General features: G+C 31.0%; 2 protein-coding genes and 1 pseudogene across 2 annotated transcripts; 1 reads left to right on the forward strand and 2 right to left on the reverse strand.

Annotated features, from left to right (window-relative positions):
• Positions 1–1602: 1602 nt before the first annotated feature.
• Positions 1603–4037, reverse strand: LOC106761224 (annotated as a pseudogene).
• A 6142-nt stretch (positions 4038–10179) lies between these two features.
• On the forward strand, positions 10180–14063 carry LOC106762536 (transcription elongation factor TFIIS). The gene is made up of 3 exons (XM_014646506.2): positions 10180–10315; positions 10418–10595; positions 12869–14063. Exons 2-3 carry the CDS (start codon positions 10440–10442, stop codon positions 13811–13813), a joined length of 1101 nt encoding a protein of 366 aa, XP_014501992.1. The 5' UTR covers positions 10180–10315; positions 10418–10439; the 3' UTR covers positions 13814–14063.
• Positions 14064–14571: 508 nt separating this feature from the next.
• LOC106761744 lies at positions 14572–15352 on the reverse strand. The gene has a single exon (XM_014645317.2). The coding sequence runs from the start codon at positions 15173–15175 to the stop codon at positions 14711–14713; it is 465 nt and encodes a 154-aa protein (XP_014500803.1). The 5' UTR covers positions 15176–15352; the 3' UTR covers positions 14572–14710.
• Between the last annotated feature and the right edge of the window lie 5248 nt (positions 15353–20600).

Here is a 20600-nt window from a genome sequence, read left to right on the forward strand (position 1 = left end):
TTTTATTTCAATTTTTTTATCAAATATTTTATAAATCTAAATCAATTTTAATGAGTTTGCGTTTATTTGAAAATAAAATTAAACATAGAAAAATTGAAAAATGTACATGTAAACTTCTTCCATAAAATTCAAAATAGATTGTTTGATTCTTCCATATTATTTAGGCCTTGTTTATTTGAGTAGATTTGAACAAGAGTAATTGAGTGGATTTGAAGATAATTTTTTTCGTTTTTTTTATTTGAGTGAATTTGGAAGTAAACGAGAGTGGATTTGAAAGTAAATCCACTCTTTTACTTCCAAATTCACTCAAATAAAAAACGAAAAAAATTATCTTCAAATCTTTTCAAATCCACTCTCTCAAGTCTTCACCAACCACCCTATATATATATATATATATATATATATATATATATATATATATATATATATATATATATATATATATATATATATATATATATATACATGGATTTGTTAATTTATGTAAGGAGTTTTTTAATTAGTACATTTTAGCAAAGTGTACCAAGTTTTAAATTACAAAAAAAATTCTTATTAAAATAAAAATTAACTTTAAATCCAAGAATATTTTAATAATTTTAAAATCTAATTTAAAATAAAAAAAATAAAAAGTAATTATTTATATTAATTATTATTTTTTTTATTTTTTTTAAAAAATAATTACCTTTTCTTTTACTTTTTATTTTAAAAAATAACTATTTTCTAAAAAATATATAATAAAAAACAATAACTTAACTACCTTATATTTTTTTTATTTTAAATTAAATTTTAAAATTATTAAAATACTCTTAAATTTTAAGTTAATTTTTTTAATAGAAACTGTTTTTTAACCTACAAGATTCACTTTACTAAAATATATAAATTAAGAAAAATCTTAGCAAACCAATATATATATATATATATATATATATATTTTATGATAATTGTTTTAAAATATATATGAATAACCTATATTTTATAAACTATAATAAGAAATTATGATATTTTTAATTTTAAAACAATTATCATAAAATTAAATACATATTATAAATACAAAAGCTGCTGTGATTAATGTAATACGTAAATTTTAATGCACATACGTTTTTCTTTTATTATTTTATACCAAATATATTAAGCATTATTTTTCTTGTACATTAAAGGTTAAATATATGTTTTAGTCCTTATATTTGTCTCATTCTAATATTTGTAAATTTGAGGAATTAAGCCTTCTCTATTTTTTTTTGTTGCAATTGTATCAATTGTATCCTAATATTTGTAAATTTTTGTCTCATTCTAATATTTGTAAATTTGAGGAATTAAGCCTTTTCCATTTTTTTTGTTGCAATTGTATCAATTGTATCCTAATATTTGTAAATTTGAGGCAATTAAACCCGACGTTAGTGGTCAGTTAACGGAAAGAGCTCAATTATCTCAAATTTACAAATATTAGGATGCAATTGAGACAAAAAAAAAACAACATGAGAACCTAATTGAGAATGAAGAATAAATACGAGGAGTAAAACCTACATTAAATAAAACAAAAGAACAGTTAGTAATTAAATATTATTAAATAATTTGAAATGTTTCATCCTATAAAGAATTCTGTATCATTTAGAATTGATTGAGATCAAAGGTGCGCTTCTAGGGTTCCCTTTCGCAGTCGAGATTTGAGAATTGAGATTCGAGAAAATGGCCGGTTTACCAGCGAGGCTCCGTATACAACCCGCGGACGTCAAAGCCGCCGCCATGTGGGGCGTTGCTGCCGCCACTGGCGGTCTCTACCTCGTTCAGGTTAGCATCCTTGTTCTCCCTCCTGTTAAAGTTGTTTTTCATTTTTATTTAGTTTCTGGCTTCCGAATTTGCCTTGATGTCAAGGATTTGCGCACTATGCCTTGTTCGGCTCCTCGCATTTGGCGACTTTACATACTGATCTGAAATTTAGTTATCGAGTTTATGTGTTTTCTGTATTTTTTTTTATCTAAACTCATATTCGGATTGCCTTGTATGAATTTGTTTTATAATTTTAATGTTCATTGGAGCTTTGTTTTGTAATTATCTCCGATGTAGCTGTCTGAAGGGTTGATTCAACGATCACGTGTTTGAGTTTGGTTAATTTGCAGTCTCGTGGTAAATTGTGTCAACATTTGGGTCTCTGTTTGTGTAGCGATATTGTGCATTATTAACTTTGAGGTATTTTGTTTTACTTAATTAAATCTCAGGCTGTGAAACATTCAGGGGTGAGATTTTGAAGTCAGTTTCAGTTTATAATCCTCATTATGAAGATTTTCGAAAGAGAAATTAAGGAATGAAATTCATATACTCAAACATTATAGATGAATAAAGGAAGAATGAAATGAAGAAAGAAAAATGAGGTAAAATGAAAAAAACAAAAATGTTTTTTTCCCTCTTTCATTTCGATTTTATGTGCTTCCCTTCCCTCCTCTCCTCTCCTTTCCTCTGTGGTTGGACTGCAAAGAAAGTGGAACAAATTAGGTTAGCATAACCACTTATCAGAAGTTCATTGATGCAATTAGGGAGATAATAAGCTCAATTTTAACTCTGGCTCTTCTCTTGCTGTAATTTTAAAAGGTATACAAGTATTTACATCATAGTTTTATAAAGTTTATTACATGTTTGTTTACCATCCAAACAATTTTACAGTGTGACACACGGTTCAATTAATTTTTGTGGTTAAAATAAATTTGGACAAATGGATCAATAACATTAAACAGTTTAAAGTTAAAACTATCAGAACCAGCTCTGCCAAACATTAAAACAATTGAATACTTGGTTTATTCACGTTTTGTTGATATTTAATAATTGCCTAATACGGTGTTGTTTCGTACATTTTCAATTTCTATTTTTTTCTTTATGATGTACCAAATGTGTTTGCTAGTTTTTTTTGTTTGTGATGATGTTAGAAATCTCCTCTGTTACGACATAAAACTGTACTCTCAAGTTCCAACAAAAATTGATTCATATGTTCTGCTTTTAATGGTTATCTTATTGAGTGTGTTTCTTTGTTGAATCTGACATTCCCTCCTTGTCACAGTACAAAAAATAAAATGAAATTTTTCTCATCACATATTCCCGTGCTTCATCTTGGAGGATGAAGAGTAACTACATAAAAAACAATGGTGCTTGTGCCAATGAAGTTACCCCAACTTTTTGAAGATATAGATTCTTGATTGTGATGACGTGTGTCAAATACCTTCGATAGAATTATGGACTGATTTTTAGATGCTAAAATTCTACACCTCACTTAAATAGAAAAATGCAGGAAATCAAATATGCATCTAGAGTCCTGCTGATGCTCGGAACCTCTAGTCCAAACGTATTTCCTTTTACCTTCAAACCATTGCCACCTGCACTACCTATCCTCCCTCTACTCTCCTTTCTCTGCAATTTCAAATCCTCCTATTATCTTTCACTACTCAGCCTTTGATTTTGCTCTTAAGCTTAATGACATGAATATTCCCCTTATTTTCTATTTTGTCATCCTCACCGTATGATTCTCCTACATTCCTTACCTTTCTTTTAGTATACCTTAGTATATGACCTTTCTTTTTCTTTTCTTCTTTTCTCCGAATAACCCAACATGATGAACTAGACATACATAATTAAATGTGTAGAAAGGGCTGTGATAATACTTCCAAATGAATATACTTCAAGTAGGATATTCCCAGTTTTGCAATAGAACAGTTTCATAGTCTGTTCCAGTACTCTTGGCCAACTCTCTTTAGGATGTTATAAGAAGTTTGCTTAAGTATCTTTCCTGACTGTATTAATATCATGCCTATTCATTGGTTTCTCTATTTTGCTATTTTTGTGTCTCTGTTATTTTGCTTCTGTATGTGTAGTCATATCTGGATGCTGATTGATTTTTAGTGAACTCATATGTTGTTTAAATCATAAACAGCCATGGGGATGGTTGAAGAAGACATTCTTCGAGAAGCCAGAACCTGAGCAAAAATGAGCAAAAACGAATTGGCATCTGAGAAGAATGTTTTGAATTTCGGGATCATGTGAAGAATGACTCAAAGAATAACGTCACTTTCTGCTGAGGTCTTCTAGCACCTGTTTTATGTTATAAATTTGGATATTAAATTTTAGTATTCTGTGCTGGTGGTTTTACCGGATTTTTTTTGTTTTATATCAACTTCCTTCTTGCTCCACCATTTCGAATTTTGTGACAATAACATTCTCTGCCAAAGATGGTACATTTGGAATTTCTCACCTTTCAATCAAAAAGAACTGGGCACACGAGATTCCTGAATAATCTTCAATGCAGGGTCCATTCTATTAAGTTTTAATTTGCATTTCTTGGGTTCCATTGTTTTACATTATTTTAAAGATCTTTTGGTAACTTTTAGTCTAATGTAAGTATCTAATGAAATGATTTTTTTTAGGATAAATTTTTGTTTTATTCTTTTGTGACTCGGGTCTTTTTCATGACTTAGAGTGTTGAATTTTATGCCATGTTAAGATACTACAATGAGGAGGTTTTTAATTTATGATGTGTATGATTTCTCTAATGGAGATACCCTTAGAGGAGTAAAGGTGGGAATCGTTATTTTTGTTAATAATGATTTACATTTATCGTTTTTATCAATAATGGTTAGATTTCTATTTAAAAAATAAAAAAAAAAATTGTAACTATCTTTTTTGTGTCTTTATTTTTACCGTTTCTGATATATAATTTAATGATTTACATTTATCGTTTTTAGTCTTTCAAAATATTAGTTTTCTTTAGCTAGATATATAATATTTTTTATCTGTTGTGGCATGTTAACCTAGTCTTGGGAAAGATGGACAAATATTCAGTACAGTGTATATATGGGAGGATACAAAAAACGATGGAAAAAATTTAAAATTATAATTTATAAACTAATGAGTCCTTGTTAATGTTATAAATCAAAATGCAATTGAGAAAGTTAAAAATATATTTTTAATAAACAGTCTTGAAATTATTAAATACTTTTAAAGTGAATTTTCAAATAATTTCGTAAGTTTAAAAAAAATGTCATAATATTTCATACAATCAAACTAACTACAATTATTGAATCTGTGAACCCTTCCTCCTTCTCTTCATGCGGTCTCTCTCTTCTCATGAGTCATAACATGCCTACACATCAACGAGAGACTCTCTCCTTATAGATCTCCAACATCTCGCCTGGCTCTTATGAAGAGCAATTGGCTCTTATAGTTTTTAATGAAGATGAAAGATGTAAAAGACTCACCAAATTAAACTGATTTTTTTTTTTTTTTTTATTGTTTCGTTCCTTGAAAGACCTCTTCATTCACCTTCCAATTTTAATTTCCCATTTTGCCTTCTTTCTCTCTTCTTTATCTCACCACCTCATTCTTATTAAGCATAGCTACCATAATGGAAACAATATTTCAGAATCAAGGTTCTTTTCCTTTTGATTTTGCTATCTGGTTTAGAGAAAAAAAAACAGCTTTTTTTTTTCTGTTGTTGAATTTGGGTTGGGTTTTGGGTTTAATGGATGATGATGGATTTGTTTGGTGGATGATTTCATTTCCAACGTTCATGAGAGAGTAAAGTGAATTATTATTGGGACACCAACTTTAAAGTGATAAATTATTGAGTCTTTTTTTTACTATAAGGATCTGCTTTCAAACTAACTGAGTAATTTAATTAAAAAATTAACTTAGAGAAGTAATAATAAAAAACAAATAATCATTGTAGAAAAGATGAAATTATTTTAAAGCCAAAAAAGAAAATCCATCAATTTCAACTTATGTCCTCATGCAGGATATGACGAAGGTGATAACGAAGGTGTTGGAGAACGATGGGCTAGGATCTACGTACAAAGCGACGATGACGAGCGAATTGTGCGTGAGGGTGAAGAAGATAAAGGAGATGGATAAGGAAGGAAGAGAAGCCTCACATGTGAAGAGAGCAGTGAGGGAAGATTGACAAGTTTCGAAAAAAAGAAAAACTGATTTGATACACTATTAGCCATTTAAGAAAAAAATTAGCGTGATTAGTCATGAAAGACTAAATCTAAGATTTTATAAAAGAAAAAGGATAAAAATGAATCAAAGTTTGGAAAAGAGAGGAAAACCAAAATCACATTTTATAATTTAAGAACCAGAAACATATTTGATCCAAAAAAAATTAAATTTTTATTATATTGCTTGTAAGATAGAATCAAAATAGAAAAATCCATATTCTACTCCAACTTGCTTTGACAAAAAGAAAGTTCAAAGTTCTGTTCAATCTTCTAATAGGACTTTTTTTTTTTTTTTATTCAAATGTGGATAGAGATTGTAAACACATGCTTTGAGCACCAAGGAAAAAACACGAGGTTGGTTTTATATTAATGTTTCGTACCTTTGACCTTTGAGGTTTATGAGCATTGAAAATGAAATTGTCCGTCATTACTAACAAAAATATAAAATATATTCAAATTTTGGAGAAAAAAAAAAGACATGCAATTTTTACAAAAGTATTTAATATTTTATAAATTTTACAGAAACACAAACATATTTTATCATGTTTTAATGAAGGCTTGTTTTCATTTAATGAAATAACTATTTAATTGAAAATATAGTCTTCTATGTTAGAATAATAAATATAAATGTTTTCATTTTAAAATAATTACAGATAAGGTGAAATACAAAATAATGCAAATTGTAAGTATGTGACATTTACAAATCTGTCACAGTTAATAGTACAAAGGACAAGGACACAATTACACACTTGTAGGGACAAGAATTTAGATGACTTTTTTTTGTAGGACTAGAAAACAAGACCATAATATTGGAATGACCAAAAGTATTTGTAATCTTATCTTGAATTATTTTCTATGTCTGGAGTTCCTAGGATTTTTTTTCTTTCATATGACGAAACATGTTCTTAATAAATATTTCTTAATTCCTCGTGTTCATTAAGATTTTGTTTGTTTTTATTAAGTGATAAAAGTTAAAAAAGAGCACTAAAAGAAAGAGAAAATAAATAAAATGGAAAATGAAAATATTATTAAGTATGAAAATTGAGAAAAGAGTGCTTGAGGTGTTACTCTCTGAATAAATACGAAAAATTTTACACACAAATTATTTATAAACATATATATAAGTAATTATATAAAAAGAAATTAATGTAGTAAATGTTAATCATCTCATTAATTTTAATATAATATTTAGATTTTTGTTATAATAAAAACAAAATTAAAATAATAATAATAAATAAACTAAAATAAAATAAAAAACATATTTAACTTTGTACTAATTTCTATGCATCTTCTCCTTGCACCTCTATAATTTCATATTGCACCTCCAAAATTATATTATGGTCTATTTCATTTATTAAAAATATTAAATTGGTGTGAGTGAGTAATGATAAGTAATGATGGTTTTTATTTTTTACCAACCAATATTAAATGAAGTCCTATATACTTTCATCCCGTTTTGAATTTCATTTCGTTCACTTTTTTTTTGCTTATGACCTTCTCTCCTTTCATTTTGCATTCTCATGGTAATGGTGATGCTGTTCCTAGTGGTGGTGGTTGTTGTGGTAATGCTCTTTGATGGTTTTGTTGTGAATTCTTTGATATTAAGACTGACATTAAAGATAGGTAAATATTTTTGTTTGAAAAATGTTTAACATGTTTGTCGACTTTCAAAAGCCAGTTAAAGATACAACATATTTTAAAAACCAATTAAGAGACTAACTTATTGAAAGACGTTTGACCTTTAAATGATTTTCGAAAGTCGATTAGAGATCAAACGTAATTTGAAATATGTTTGACCTTTTAATTTTAAATTAAATTAATGTAATTATTATTAATATATTTCAATGTAATTAATATATTACCTAAATATGTTTATGTTTTTAATTATTATTAAAATTATGATATGTTTTGTTATTTTTTATTTATTAGTTAATTTAAAACTTGTGTTGACGTATTTAATTTTTTATTTTATTTATAACATGTTTATGTTTTTTAATTTATTATTTAATTTTTAATATGTTTTGTTGTATTTTATTTAATTTTTAATTTTTAATTTGTAATATGTGATGTTGTTTTTTATGTATTATTTAATTTTGAATTTATATTGTTATTATCATTAGATTGAGAAATCTATCTACAGTGTATCTTGTGATTAATATTACAATATGGATAATTATCCATTTCAATTAATTGATTATTAAGTAAATTCTAGTTTTATGTTTAAATTTTCTTCTTTCGTAAATGATATGACTAAGGATGATTATACATATAAGTTTACCACTGATCAAGTATTCATCTCACGCGATAATTTAATTGAATGGGTTCAAAAGATTGTATTCAATATTGGATTTGTTGTGGTTATTATAAGATTTGACATCACAACTGGTGAAGTCAGAAGAGAGACATTCGTTTGTTAGGTTGTTAAAGGAGTGAGAAATATAGAAAGTATAAACTTGATGTTCAGCGCAATGTATCCGACATAAGAAAATGTGAGTGTCCTTTTAAGATGAGGGGAAAACCCTAATATAATGGAAAAAGTTGGGTTTTAAACGTAAAGACCTCGAATATTCTATTGACTCCCAACAAACATAACAATGCTAATGTGACAACAATAAAACAAATTGTAAGGCATAATACACATACAAATAATCTTTGAGAAGGTTGAAAACTTAAATACACCATTTGATGATGATCTTAGATAAAGATAAATACATCTAATGGAGTAGATGTTTGAACGATTTTGACGTGATAAGTGACTTGTTCTGAACATATCTCAATGCAGTGTACTCGTTAAATTCGTTTAATATATTTTTCTTGTTTAAACGAAATTGACATTCACAATCACCTTACATTGTTAGAAAGTAAATGACAAAATAATTTCACTTGAACATTAAAAATATTTAAAAAAATTATTTATCAAAATTTGAGGGCAGCGCGCTCATTATAAATAGAAAATACATAAAAATGAAAATATTATAAAACATGGAATCAAGAAAAAAAATGTTTGAGGTGTTATACTCTCTGCACAGTTTTACACACAAATTATATATATATAAATTAATGTAGTAAATGTTATTTATTTCATTAATTTTAATATAATATTTAGATTTTTTATTATAATAAAAAAATTAAAATAATAATAATCACAAATAAACTAAAATAAAAAAAATGTATTTAACTTTGTACTAGTTTCTATTGATGTAAAAATAATCTAAACAGTTTCACTTTTAATATTAACTTTTTCGATGTCAGCTCTAGCTTTCAATAATGCCAGACACATTATTTTTAATACTTGTATAATATTTATAAGAAAAAATCAAATAAAAGTTTTCTTAATGAGTTTAATCAAGTAGCCCTTCAAATTGAAGATGCTTCTTTCTTCCAATTTGGGTAATTCCTTGCACGTGTGAGTGTTAGTTGATACTGTTTATACAGGTTCTCCTTTAAACTCTCTACAGACTCCAAGTATCTTTCAGGTTCTACCAACCCTAAAAGACAGACAAACTAACAGAGAAAAATAAAAGCAAACCACTTGAAAAAAAGAAAAAAAAAAGTTTGCTTCCATTTAGAAAGACTTTTTTCCATTCATTTATCCAACTAAAAATAGATAATAAATATACATATATATGACTGTTTCCGACCACATCTTAAACACCTCATGACCCCTTCAAATTCTTTTCCATCTCAAAAAATAAACCTGCAAATTAAATATTTTCAAATTCAATAACTCTTTAAAATACTCTTAATGATTTATATTTAATATTCATAATTTTCAATTAAAATAATTTTTTTTTTGAGGTGTTAAATAATTATTTTACTTTGGAAATAGTTCTATGTTAAAACATGCATAATGTGCATATATTTCAACACAACAAGTGATTATTAAACTCTAACAGTATCCGCCCACATATTAAAAGAGTTTAATTTTCATACAGGGGTATATACTTCTTCTTATAGTATCAAGTAATTAAGATATTTTGAATAACTTTATACACCATTTATTAATTAAATTAAAATGACTTTACATATTTAAAAAAACAGATGACACTAAAAAAGATGAAAGATTCTTTATAATATTTAAAGGAAAAGGTAATAATATAAAAATATATATTTGCTTGCTTTTTCAATAGAAATTAACATTATCTGAATTACCGGATCGAGAATGTTCGGTCGCCTAAGACACAAGACGCAATACCAACCGTAGGATCTGTTTGATCCGTGATGATCCCTCCCTTTATATTTCACACTCTCTCGTTACCTCAGATTTCTTTTCTTCCTTTCACTGGCGACACGGCCGCCGCAAGAAACAACAACAGCAGCGTCAGGCACCATTCTGGCTAGTGAGTTCTCACTCTCTTCTCTAATGTTTCCTCGCTCAAATTTTCATCTTTTTTATTCAATTGTTTTGTTTTATTGTGGTTTTGATCTGATTGGGGAATCAGGAGGTCAGAGGGGTCGGGTTTGATGGAGAAGGAACTGGTGGAATTGTATGACGCTGCGAAGAAGGCGGCGGATGCGGCCCTCTCCGGCGACGCTGAGCACGAGGAGAGCCGATGCATCGATGCCCTGGAACAGCTTAAGAAATTTCCCGTTAATTATAAGATTCTTGTTAACACTCAGGTCATTTTTCTCGTTTCTTCCTATTAGTTTGTATCTTTTTTTTTTTATGTATTTTTTGGGTTTATTATTCAATTAGAAAGTGCAGGATTGATTTGGCAATTTGAGGTGCTGTGTGTGTAACATCTGCTTGCATTGTTCTGTCATGAGACGTGGTTGCCGTCTTGTAACTGTTAGGGTTTCATTGAAAACCTAATGGAAGACCCAATACATATCTACACCGTGTAATGTTTGCTTTTTTGTGTGTTATGTTCTTTGAAATGGATTTGCATTGCTTTATCAATAGGGTTTTTTTTTCGTACACTTGGTTCTGCGAATAGATTGTGGTTGACAGAAGGAAGAAACACTATATTTCTTTGTTGCGTGTTTGGGGGTTGGATGGGGTCAAATTTCTGATCAATTATTATTGAGAGGGAAGATTAGAGTAACTTTTTATGCATTACAGGAATTGGGTCTTGCAGTTATAAGGTGCGGCCGTGTTTAGGCATCTTTAGGTGTTAAGATTAAGTTTTCATAATGTTGGGGCTATAAAAGTTTTAGTTGTGTTCCCTCAACTAACCTCTTCAACAAAGAATTTTAGTATCGCCCTGAATTTGGGGATGAAGCTGGATTTATCAAGTGTTGTAATGTTACTGTTCATATAAAATCTATAAAATGTGATAGTTTCCTGAGGTTGTCCTTGTAGTTGGGTTCTATTATTTGGTGGTGCTGGATATAGAATCTCTGTTAGGATTTGGATCATTTCCATTTCCCCCAAACATTACAGTTTTATTTTATGAGAAAAAACGACAAACAACTTTGGATGGAATCTGTAGTCCTGACCTGGTAAAGGTGAGCCTGACACAAACTCAGGTTTTCACTTAACAGGATGCTGTCTTGCTCTATAGCCATAACTAATCATAGAGGATCCAAATTCATTATTGACTTCTTTTTGTGCATAGTGCACCAGACGATGAGGAAGTTTGAAAACACCACTAGTCTTTTATCCACTGATATATTTAGGGGCTCCATTTTTGCCTGTTGCCAGACAGAATGAATTGTTTGATAGTTTCACACTTTTTATTTTTTACCCACAAGAGAATTGTTGTGGGATTTGTAGTGGATTATGGAAAGCAATTTTTATTTGTGTGGAATCATTGAAATTGCAAATAATATGATTTGATATTGAAATAAACCCCTCACGTTTGGAACTCATTATAAGTACAATTTATTTTCTTTTATTATTTTTCATTTTATCCTTCAATATAATATTTCTCATTAAGTACAAGACACAACATTATCAGTATGGTGTGATGCCCTGTGATTCTCATTAAGGACAAGAGACAAGTTTTTTAGCATTTACGAAGCACAAGTTTTGATTATCATTAAATCAAATCACACCTATTTTATATCCCAAATCAATTATATTCATTCATTTGTCTTCTTCACTCCCTTATGCATCTATTTCGAAGGATTTTTTTCAACTCGTCCTCATACTTTTCCTTTTTCTCTTTGACAAATTTCAATTTATGTCTATTAATATAATTTTCTACCATGATGGGTTTGCAGATGGGAGTGTTTTGTTTGCATGTAACAAATGGGTCTTGCACGATATACACTAGTTTAGTGAATTGGTACTACACAACTCCCTTTCTACGTGTGTGGTTTCTGTGCTCTGTGGGCTTTTTGGACTAATCCTCCAGAAGATGGGCCTTGTTTTGAACTTGTTTCTTGTTATAATTTTGTTCTGGTGGGTATTTGTGCATCCTTGCTTGGTAAATTTGTACTTTCTTAATAATCAAAATCATAAGCCTGCTATCATTGTTGGAAAGCTCTATTGTAATTTAACTTTTAAATTCAAGTTCTTATTCTATCCAAAATTGACAGTGGAGTATCCATCGGTTCAGAGGTTAAAATGGAGAAACAAGTTAGAGCTCCAAACTGAAAAAAGAAAACTAAATCAGATAGTGCAGAAACCTAAGTATTTAGATTAACAAGATAATTTTCTAGAATATTTGTAGCATATAAAGACTTTGGAATGGATATTACTATGTTGCTGGCTTCTGTGTTTGTGAACGTTGCATTCTGATCATGTGATGGGATGGGGATGACAGCACCTCAAGGTTCAGTTTGGTATCGCTGCCTTAAGTTGGAAAGAAAAACATTAGGAATAGGTTTAGCATTATTTTTCATTTATAGTGATTTCCTACCCACAAAAGATATGGGAACACTAAACTGATCTCAAATCTTCTTGATTTCAAACTTAGATATGCTTTTTTTCTAATATCATTTTTCAGGTAGGGAAACATCTTAAAGTTCTCACAAAGCACCCAAGGCAGACAATTCGGGCTTTTGCTGTTGACCTAATTGAGATATGGAAAGGCATAATTATCAAGGAAACAAGCAAAAATAAAAACGGGGGTGCTGATGGTAAGGTTGAATCAGCTAATGGGGATAGATCTAAACCTGGGAAAATGCAGAAAAGTCCTTCGGTGAAAGTTGAAAAAGGTGAAACTGTCAAGGCTGAGAGAAATGATAGGAATGGTACATCAAAGTCAGAAAGTATGAAGAAGGCACAAAATGATGTCAAGAATGAGAAAACTGATCGTGCTGCAAGTGTCAAGGTGGAAAAGTCAGCCAAGGAGGTAAAGCCATTTTCTGGAACAAAGAAATTTTCATCCAGTTCTGCAACTCCCCCAAAGCTAACAACTATGATCAAATCTAATGACGCAACGCGAGACAAAATAAGGGAACTTCTCCATGAGGCTTTGTCCAAGGTCTCTGGGGAGGCTGATGAAGATCTTGTAGAGATTGTCAATGCTTCTGATCCTATTCGAGTTGCTGTGACAGTGGAGTCTGTATTATTTGAAAAATGGGGTCCTTCAAATGGAGCGCAGAAAGTCAAGTACAGGTCCTTAATGTTTAATCTTAAGGATTCAAATAACCCTGATTTCCGGAGAAAAGTTCTGCTTGGTGTTGTTGAGCCTGAGCAACTGATCAACATGACCTCAGCAGAAATGGCTAGTGAGCAAAGGAAGCAGGAAAATCAGAAAATCACTGAGAAAGCTTTGTTTGAATGTGAACGTGGAATGCAACCGAAAGCTACAACCGATCAATTTAAGTGTGGCCGATGTGGTCAAAGAAAATGCACCTATTACCAAATGCAGACTCGCAGTGCTGATGAACCTATGACAACCTATGTCACTTGTGTTGTCTGCAATAACCGTTGGAAGTTCTGTTAGTGCAGTTGTGTCACACTAGAGCTTTGCCATCTGTTACCAATTTAGGGTATGAAGGTACGAGTGTCGTTATGGTTTCGAGTAGCAGTCGTGCCGGAATTTTCTATCAGACTGTTACATGTAGAAAATTTTTAGGCAGAAAAAAAATGTACTTTTTATTCTTTTTCGGTTTTAACTCAAGTTTTCGTATTACTGTAGTCTGCTGTAACGTTAGAAGTTCATCTTTTATAAAATTTCTCCATTGTTTTTCTCAGGTTCTGCTTATTTAGAACTTAATGCTATTCAACCTTGATGATTTGGAAACGAAATGGTCAGCTATAGCTAGGTCTTATTTGATAGATTCGATTGGAAATTTCTAAATTTACCATAATTTAAAACTTAATTAAATCTATTAATTATAAGAGAAGACATGTATTTAAAATCTCGTTTTCCGTTTTTTATATATTTAATATAAACTCTAATAAGCATTTTTTATTAGGTAATTCATTAAAAAATTTATGTGCATAATTGAGAATGAAATATCCGACATAGTTAATCATACATTTAAGCAAATGCTTTTCATCAGAAAGAAATATAGATTTTAGATATCAAAATTTCTGATTGCGGCTTCAATAACGTAACATAACCAATGTCACGAGGAGCAGGAAAACTTCGACAGATTTAAACCAAAATCTAATAGCTCTTGGACCACTAGAAGTTCTAAGCCATGCTGTGAAAGATGGATGAAATGAATGGAAATGCAGCATAATCATATGGAGAACTCTAAACAATAAGTGTAGTGATATTATTATCCATGTGTACACGGTAATGTAACACAAAAAAGCCCACTAATCAAGATACAATTGGTCATTAATCTCTTGATAGCTTTATTTATTTCAACTGCAAAATGTAAAATCACAGTCACAGGGTTTTGTCGTTGAGTTCCTTCAAAGCTTGAAAGATTCTAGAGCTTGCATCAAATATGTGAGCCCTACGGTTATAATCCATAGGGTCCTTTCCCTCATCTTCACCCATAATAGCTTCCTTCTCCAAACACTCCAACATTTCCACCATCCCTTTCCCTTCCCCACATTTGTGCCTATACCTTCCCATTACACTCTCTCCACCTTCCTTTTTCTCCATCTCAGCTTCCAACTCTTTCTCCAACTCTCTCACCACACTCCAACTTCCACAACCCACCACAAAACTCCCACTACCCTTCATTTGCTGTGCTGAATATGAAATATGGTTTGGCCAAAAAGTAGTGCTCTCCTTCAAAGTTAAAGGATTTTTACATGAAACCATGTGACTCTTGTTGATGTTGCTCAAACCAAGAGAGGGGTGGTAGAGGTTGTGTGCAATGCCATGGCAACTAGAAACCTTCATTTTTTGGCTATGGCTTTGGAGGAGAAAGAGGACCTTCGTTTGCTATTTGTATTGAAAGGTGTGTCTGGAGAAATCGTGAAGGATTCGTTAACTAAAAATCAACGGTCTTTGTTTCAGACAAAAAACTGTATACACACTAACGTAGACGTTATAGGTTGATATAATGTTTGGAAATAATGATGTAAAGATAAACATAAAACGCTACAGACTGTTGCATATTTATTTCTTGAATTGCATACAAAATTAAACTGTTTGGAAAAGAAAACTAAACTGAACTATTATTTTAATTTGTTTTCAAAAATTAAATTACCAAGAACCACTAACACTAAAATAAACCATAGTTTAACATATTAAAAAATATACTTAAAATAATACATTTATTATTAATAGTTTAAATAATTTAAATAGTTCGGTTGATTTAACAATATTCTAAAATACTTAGAAACTATAATATATTTTATTTAAATAATTATACAGTTGATGAAGTATTTTTTAAATTTAAGATGGTTCTAGAATAATTAAGTCAATGTTTAAAAGTCTCTCTGAGTTCCAATTTCCAAGTGTGTTGTGTCTTCATATGCAAAAATGGTCTAAATGTCTTTTGCAACCACGACTTTAATGAAAGATGATAGTATTTGCTCCTTGCAAGTCACAACCATTGAAATTATGCCAACAATTTCCAAAGTTCATGCATCATATTCTACAGAGAATTTTTCTTTTTTTAATCATGAGGATTTTCTCTTTTTACAATAACACTTATTATCGTAATTTAACAACGAAATATTATTATTATGGGTTAGGGATAATCATGAGGTGGGAAGTAACCGAGTTTCATTATATATATATATATATATATATATATATATATATATATATATATATATATATATATATATATATATTTTTAAACTCTCGGATGATTCTCATATTTGTATAGGAATTTCATGTAGATTTTTGTATTTGTAACTGTCTGAATTGAATCTAATATTTATAAAATTGAGCCAAATTTACCCTATCCGTTAAGTTGTCACATTCGGCGTTAAAATGTGATGACAGGAGGTGGATATTTTATTACATGGAAATAATTAAATTATGACATGAAATTTAGTAAAGTAAAAAAAAAGAAAAACAAAATAGAAAGATTATGGAAGCATCATTCCTATTCTGAAAATGTTTCCAAAAAAACCTAGAAGCTTCATTCCTCGTCACCTAGAGAGTATCTCATCATCCTCCATTAACCTCATCAACCATCATTAGCCATGATCGACCTCTTTATGCAAACCAGCACCATGAAAACCTTTAGAAGAAGCCAAATCGCCTTCAACATTAGCCAAATCGAAAAAACCCAAATCGCGACACAAAACGTGAACCACTAACAATGCAATCAACGCACCACCATTGTGTCTCCTCCATAATAATCACTGTAACCTCTTGTAGGGCAAAACCCCAAAATCGTAAACTCTAAATCGCGCTTTCATCTTCCTTTACGAAACAAAATCTTAGGGAGAAGAAAAATATTAAGCAAGAGAACCAAATCTCAGGGACTTATGAAGTTGCTATGCTTTCCAATTCCAAACTGAGCCTGCTGAATCACGTCCAAACCCTTGCAGAAAGAATAATCCCCCTTTGCTGTATCGTAGAAGTCCTCTCAAAACCTATATAACAAAGAATAAAAGATTCCACATTAAACTGGCTACAACTAACTGCATCTAACATTTGTTTTGTTGCTAGTAAACGATAGATATCATATAGTTGTTACCTGCAGATCCACTTTGTAATCTTCTATGAAATAGTTTGAAATGGAAACAAATGTGTAATTTTAGAAAACAATAATTCGAAGCATATGATGTAAAAAAAAAGGCCAATGTCCCTATATTGCTACACTACTTGATGTTATAAACTTTCCAACATCAGGGGGGCCACACATGGGTCAAATAGTAGGCATCCTTGTTTTGAAAAGGATAATTCCACATATAGATCCTACAACTCCAAGTTGGTGAGAACACAAACCACTACACCAAGGCTCCCCTTAAAATAAATCTTAAAAACTTTTAAACTTCAAAGGAAAACTTTAAGGTGATTGCTCCTAAGAGGAATCAAAGAGGCACATACAAAGAAAAAAAGGGAAAGACTTTTTGAAAATCCTAATTCGATTATTGATTGGAAATTGAGAGAGTGTCAAAAGGGGATTTAAGGTAAAAAAACCAACGACTTTGGGAACACAGAAACCCATGCTGATGTCACTCAAACTATGAAGGTTGAACCGATTTTGTATCCACAGTTTGTCATTATGGTAAAAGGGGAAACCAATGGTTTCAAAACTCAAAACAAATCAGAATTTGGGGAAACAGTTTGTTAGTCATTGCAGTCGAGGAGGTCAGGGAGGGAGGTTTGGAATTGGAATTAGAATGTTGAGGAAAGTTTTGGCGAAGGAATGGAGAGATATGGAATGTTTTGTGTGAGGGAAAAGGGAGAAGAAAGAGAGGTTGAATGTTGTTAAGCCCCTCACACAAATTTGATGTGCAATTAGAAATGCAGTATAGTTAGGAAATGACTCCTAGGTTGTCTCTCAAGGACCAATTTTGCGATTCGAGAATTAAGTCAGACACGAAGTAGGGTAGGGGGTTTTGTGAAAAGTTTGTGAATGCAGATGAATAAAATCACAGATGCAAACAAATATGCAAACACAAATCTAAAAATGGGTTCCAAGACAGAATGAAAATGGTTGGTCATTAACTTAATTACAATGCTTCCTATCACAGATCAACAAAATAAAGTCAACGCAAACCTCTAATCCAACACAATTAATCAACTAAGCGCAGGCTAATTATGTTTTCATAAAAGCGGACTAAGTGAACGTAATGTTAACATCAAATCTAATTTACACCATGCAGTTTCATCAACTAAGAGAAGACTCAACACCAATTGGGCAACTAAGTGCATACCCAATTGCAAGTGCAAATACAGATTTGATATTAACCAAGTTAGAGTGGCAATCACACATACAGTCCAGAAATCTCAAAGAAACAATGCAATATCGCTAATCACCAACACAGTTAATTTAAGCTAACATCACAATTAAATTATCACTACCAAACATACTAGACAACATTAAAGTAAGAGAAATCATTAAACTGAACACTACAGCAGATAAATATCCAAACATAATTAGAACTATTAAAATGCAATAGTAAATTAAGAAAATAAAAAACAACTCAAAATGAAATTTAAAATATTTTAAAGCAAAAGAAAATAAGAAGACATAAATTTATCTAACACCTCACGTGACCATTCTTCAATCTTCAAATGAAATTAAATCTTCAAAGCATTAAATCACAGTAACATGCATTCAATAAAAAGAAAACATAAAATCTGATCCTATCATTCCAGCACTTGAACAAAATTAAATAAATGGAAAAGTGTTTCTTTCATTAAAAAAATATTGCATCCAGCGTAAACCTTCCTTGCGTTTCATTCATAGAAAAAGAAATGAAAATAAAAAGAAATGCACCGTGAGTTTCACATGCAGCGCTGCACACAAAAGAAAAGAGAAAAATGCTTCTTCATTCTCCTACGTGGGTGTGACCGAGTGCTCCTTCCTCAATGAATTCGGTGCTGCTGCTAGCGTGAGCAATCCTCCTTTCCAATCTTGCAAGCCGTGACCGCACATCAACCACCAACTCCCATCAAATCACTTAGGTACTTCTTTATAATAAAAAAAAAATTGCCTTGCAAACATCCAACTGCTATTCATATCCCATCTTCGGACTCCACCGAAGCAATAAATCACATTTTTCACCAATCTTAAAGAAGAAAAGAAAAGTACCGTGCACACAAGGAAGCTCTCCCTTCAAGAAAATAAACGTACAACCAACATTCTTCAGGTTCAGCGGATGCACAAAATGCAAAGAAAAAAAAATGTGCGTCTCTCCATTCAAGAATTGAAAACAGCCTTGCACCCAAGAAAAGGAGAAGTGTGCTCATTCTTCATTCATCCAAAATCCAAATGCATAGACATGATTCAAGAAAACTTTTCTGTAAAAACGCTTCTAGCCAAAGAAATCTCCCAGAGAGAATGATAGCCCCCCACAGTGTGTCGGCTCCACACTAAGAGGCGTGTTACCTCTAAAATGGGTGGGGTCCACCCTAAAATAAAAGGAAACCCTAGGGTGACAAGTGTCCTATTTTTTTACAATTGGACTTAATCTATTCTACCAAAATTAGCCCAAATTACAAAATTTGGTCTATAAATTCTAAACCAATAAATTAAAGTTTGACTAATTCTAAAATGAGTTTGTGGAAATTCTTCAATTGTTTGGTGCCCTTCCAAAAGTCTCATAGTGTAATTCCAAAATTTACCCTGAAAATAAAAATAGGAATAATTAAGCTCAAATAATTCCAATTAATTAAAATAAGAATTATTGGTCTAATTAAGCCCAAATGGTGAAAATGACATAATAACTAAGAATTAAAAACAATTCAACAACACAATTCGGTGCGAAAAACTAAGTGAATGGTATAAAATATTGATTCCTCAAAATAGACCACACTTAGTCTTTTGCACTCCTGGGCAAAATCAAGACGCAAAACAGGGAACAGTTCTGAAGACATCAAGAAGTGACACAGACTCAATAGACAAAAAACAAAGACTCACAAGGGAAGAAATAGGATTAGACAACCCTCAAGAAATCTGGACAGAGAAAAGATGTAGACAACATCCAACACAGAACCAAAAAAGCAGGGCGATTATGTAAACCGTGACTTCCTCAACTAAACTATGAATGTGTTGTTCTGCAGAACTCTATGAATGTGTTGCTCTGCAGAACCAGACTCACTTGCCCAACTACACTATCCAATCTATTTCTTGCACTTTCAACGTAAACTTTGAACGAACAAAGCTCCACTTCTCTCTAGTATGGTCCCAATGTCAAGTTGCAGTAGTATCATATGAATTAAGGGCCTAAGTCAACTAATCAATTTAATTGTCATTAATGTCCTGTTTTTTTCTCTTGCTGTGCATAATATGATATTAGATTAGACCAAGTTAACTCTACTAACAAAAAGTTGTTTGGGGCCTACAACTACAACTACAATGTGCAGGACACACATAAAGTCAGGGCACACACAACATTCACAGTACAATAATATGGACAAAAACTCAATTTTATTCAATCAAATTTCTTAATTACAATTCATCTTCAATAAAAACATGATACAAAAGAAAATAGTTAACGCCCATGACAACACAAACAAGTACAACATCAGTTTTCCAACTTTCTTCTCTTCTTCTAATTTCCTTTTCAACTTCTCTATCTTCTTCTTCAGATCCAGTACAACTTTATTATTTTCCAAACACAGTTGAAGTTCTTCACGTTTTCCTTCAATTTCAGAAACTTCTTCATCATGCCATTCAAAGTAATTACAA

Source organism: Vigna radiata, chromosome 5 (genome assembly GCF_000741045.1).
Source record: "Vigna radiata var. radiata cultivar VC1973A chromosome 5, Vradiata_ver6, whole genome shotgun sequence".
NCBI classification, from domain to species: Eukaryota; Viridiplantae; Streptophyta; class Magnoliopsida; order Fabales; family Fabaceae; genus Vigna; species Vigna radiata.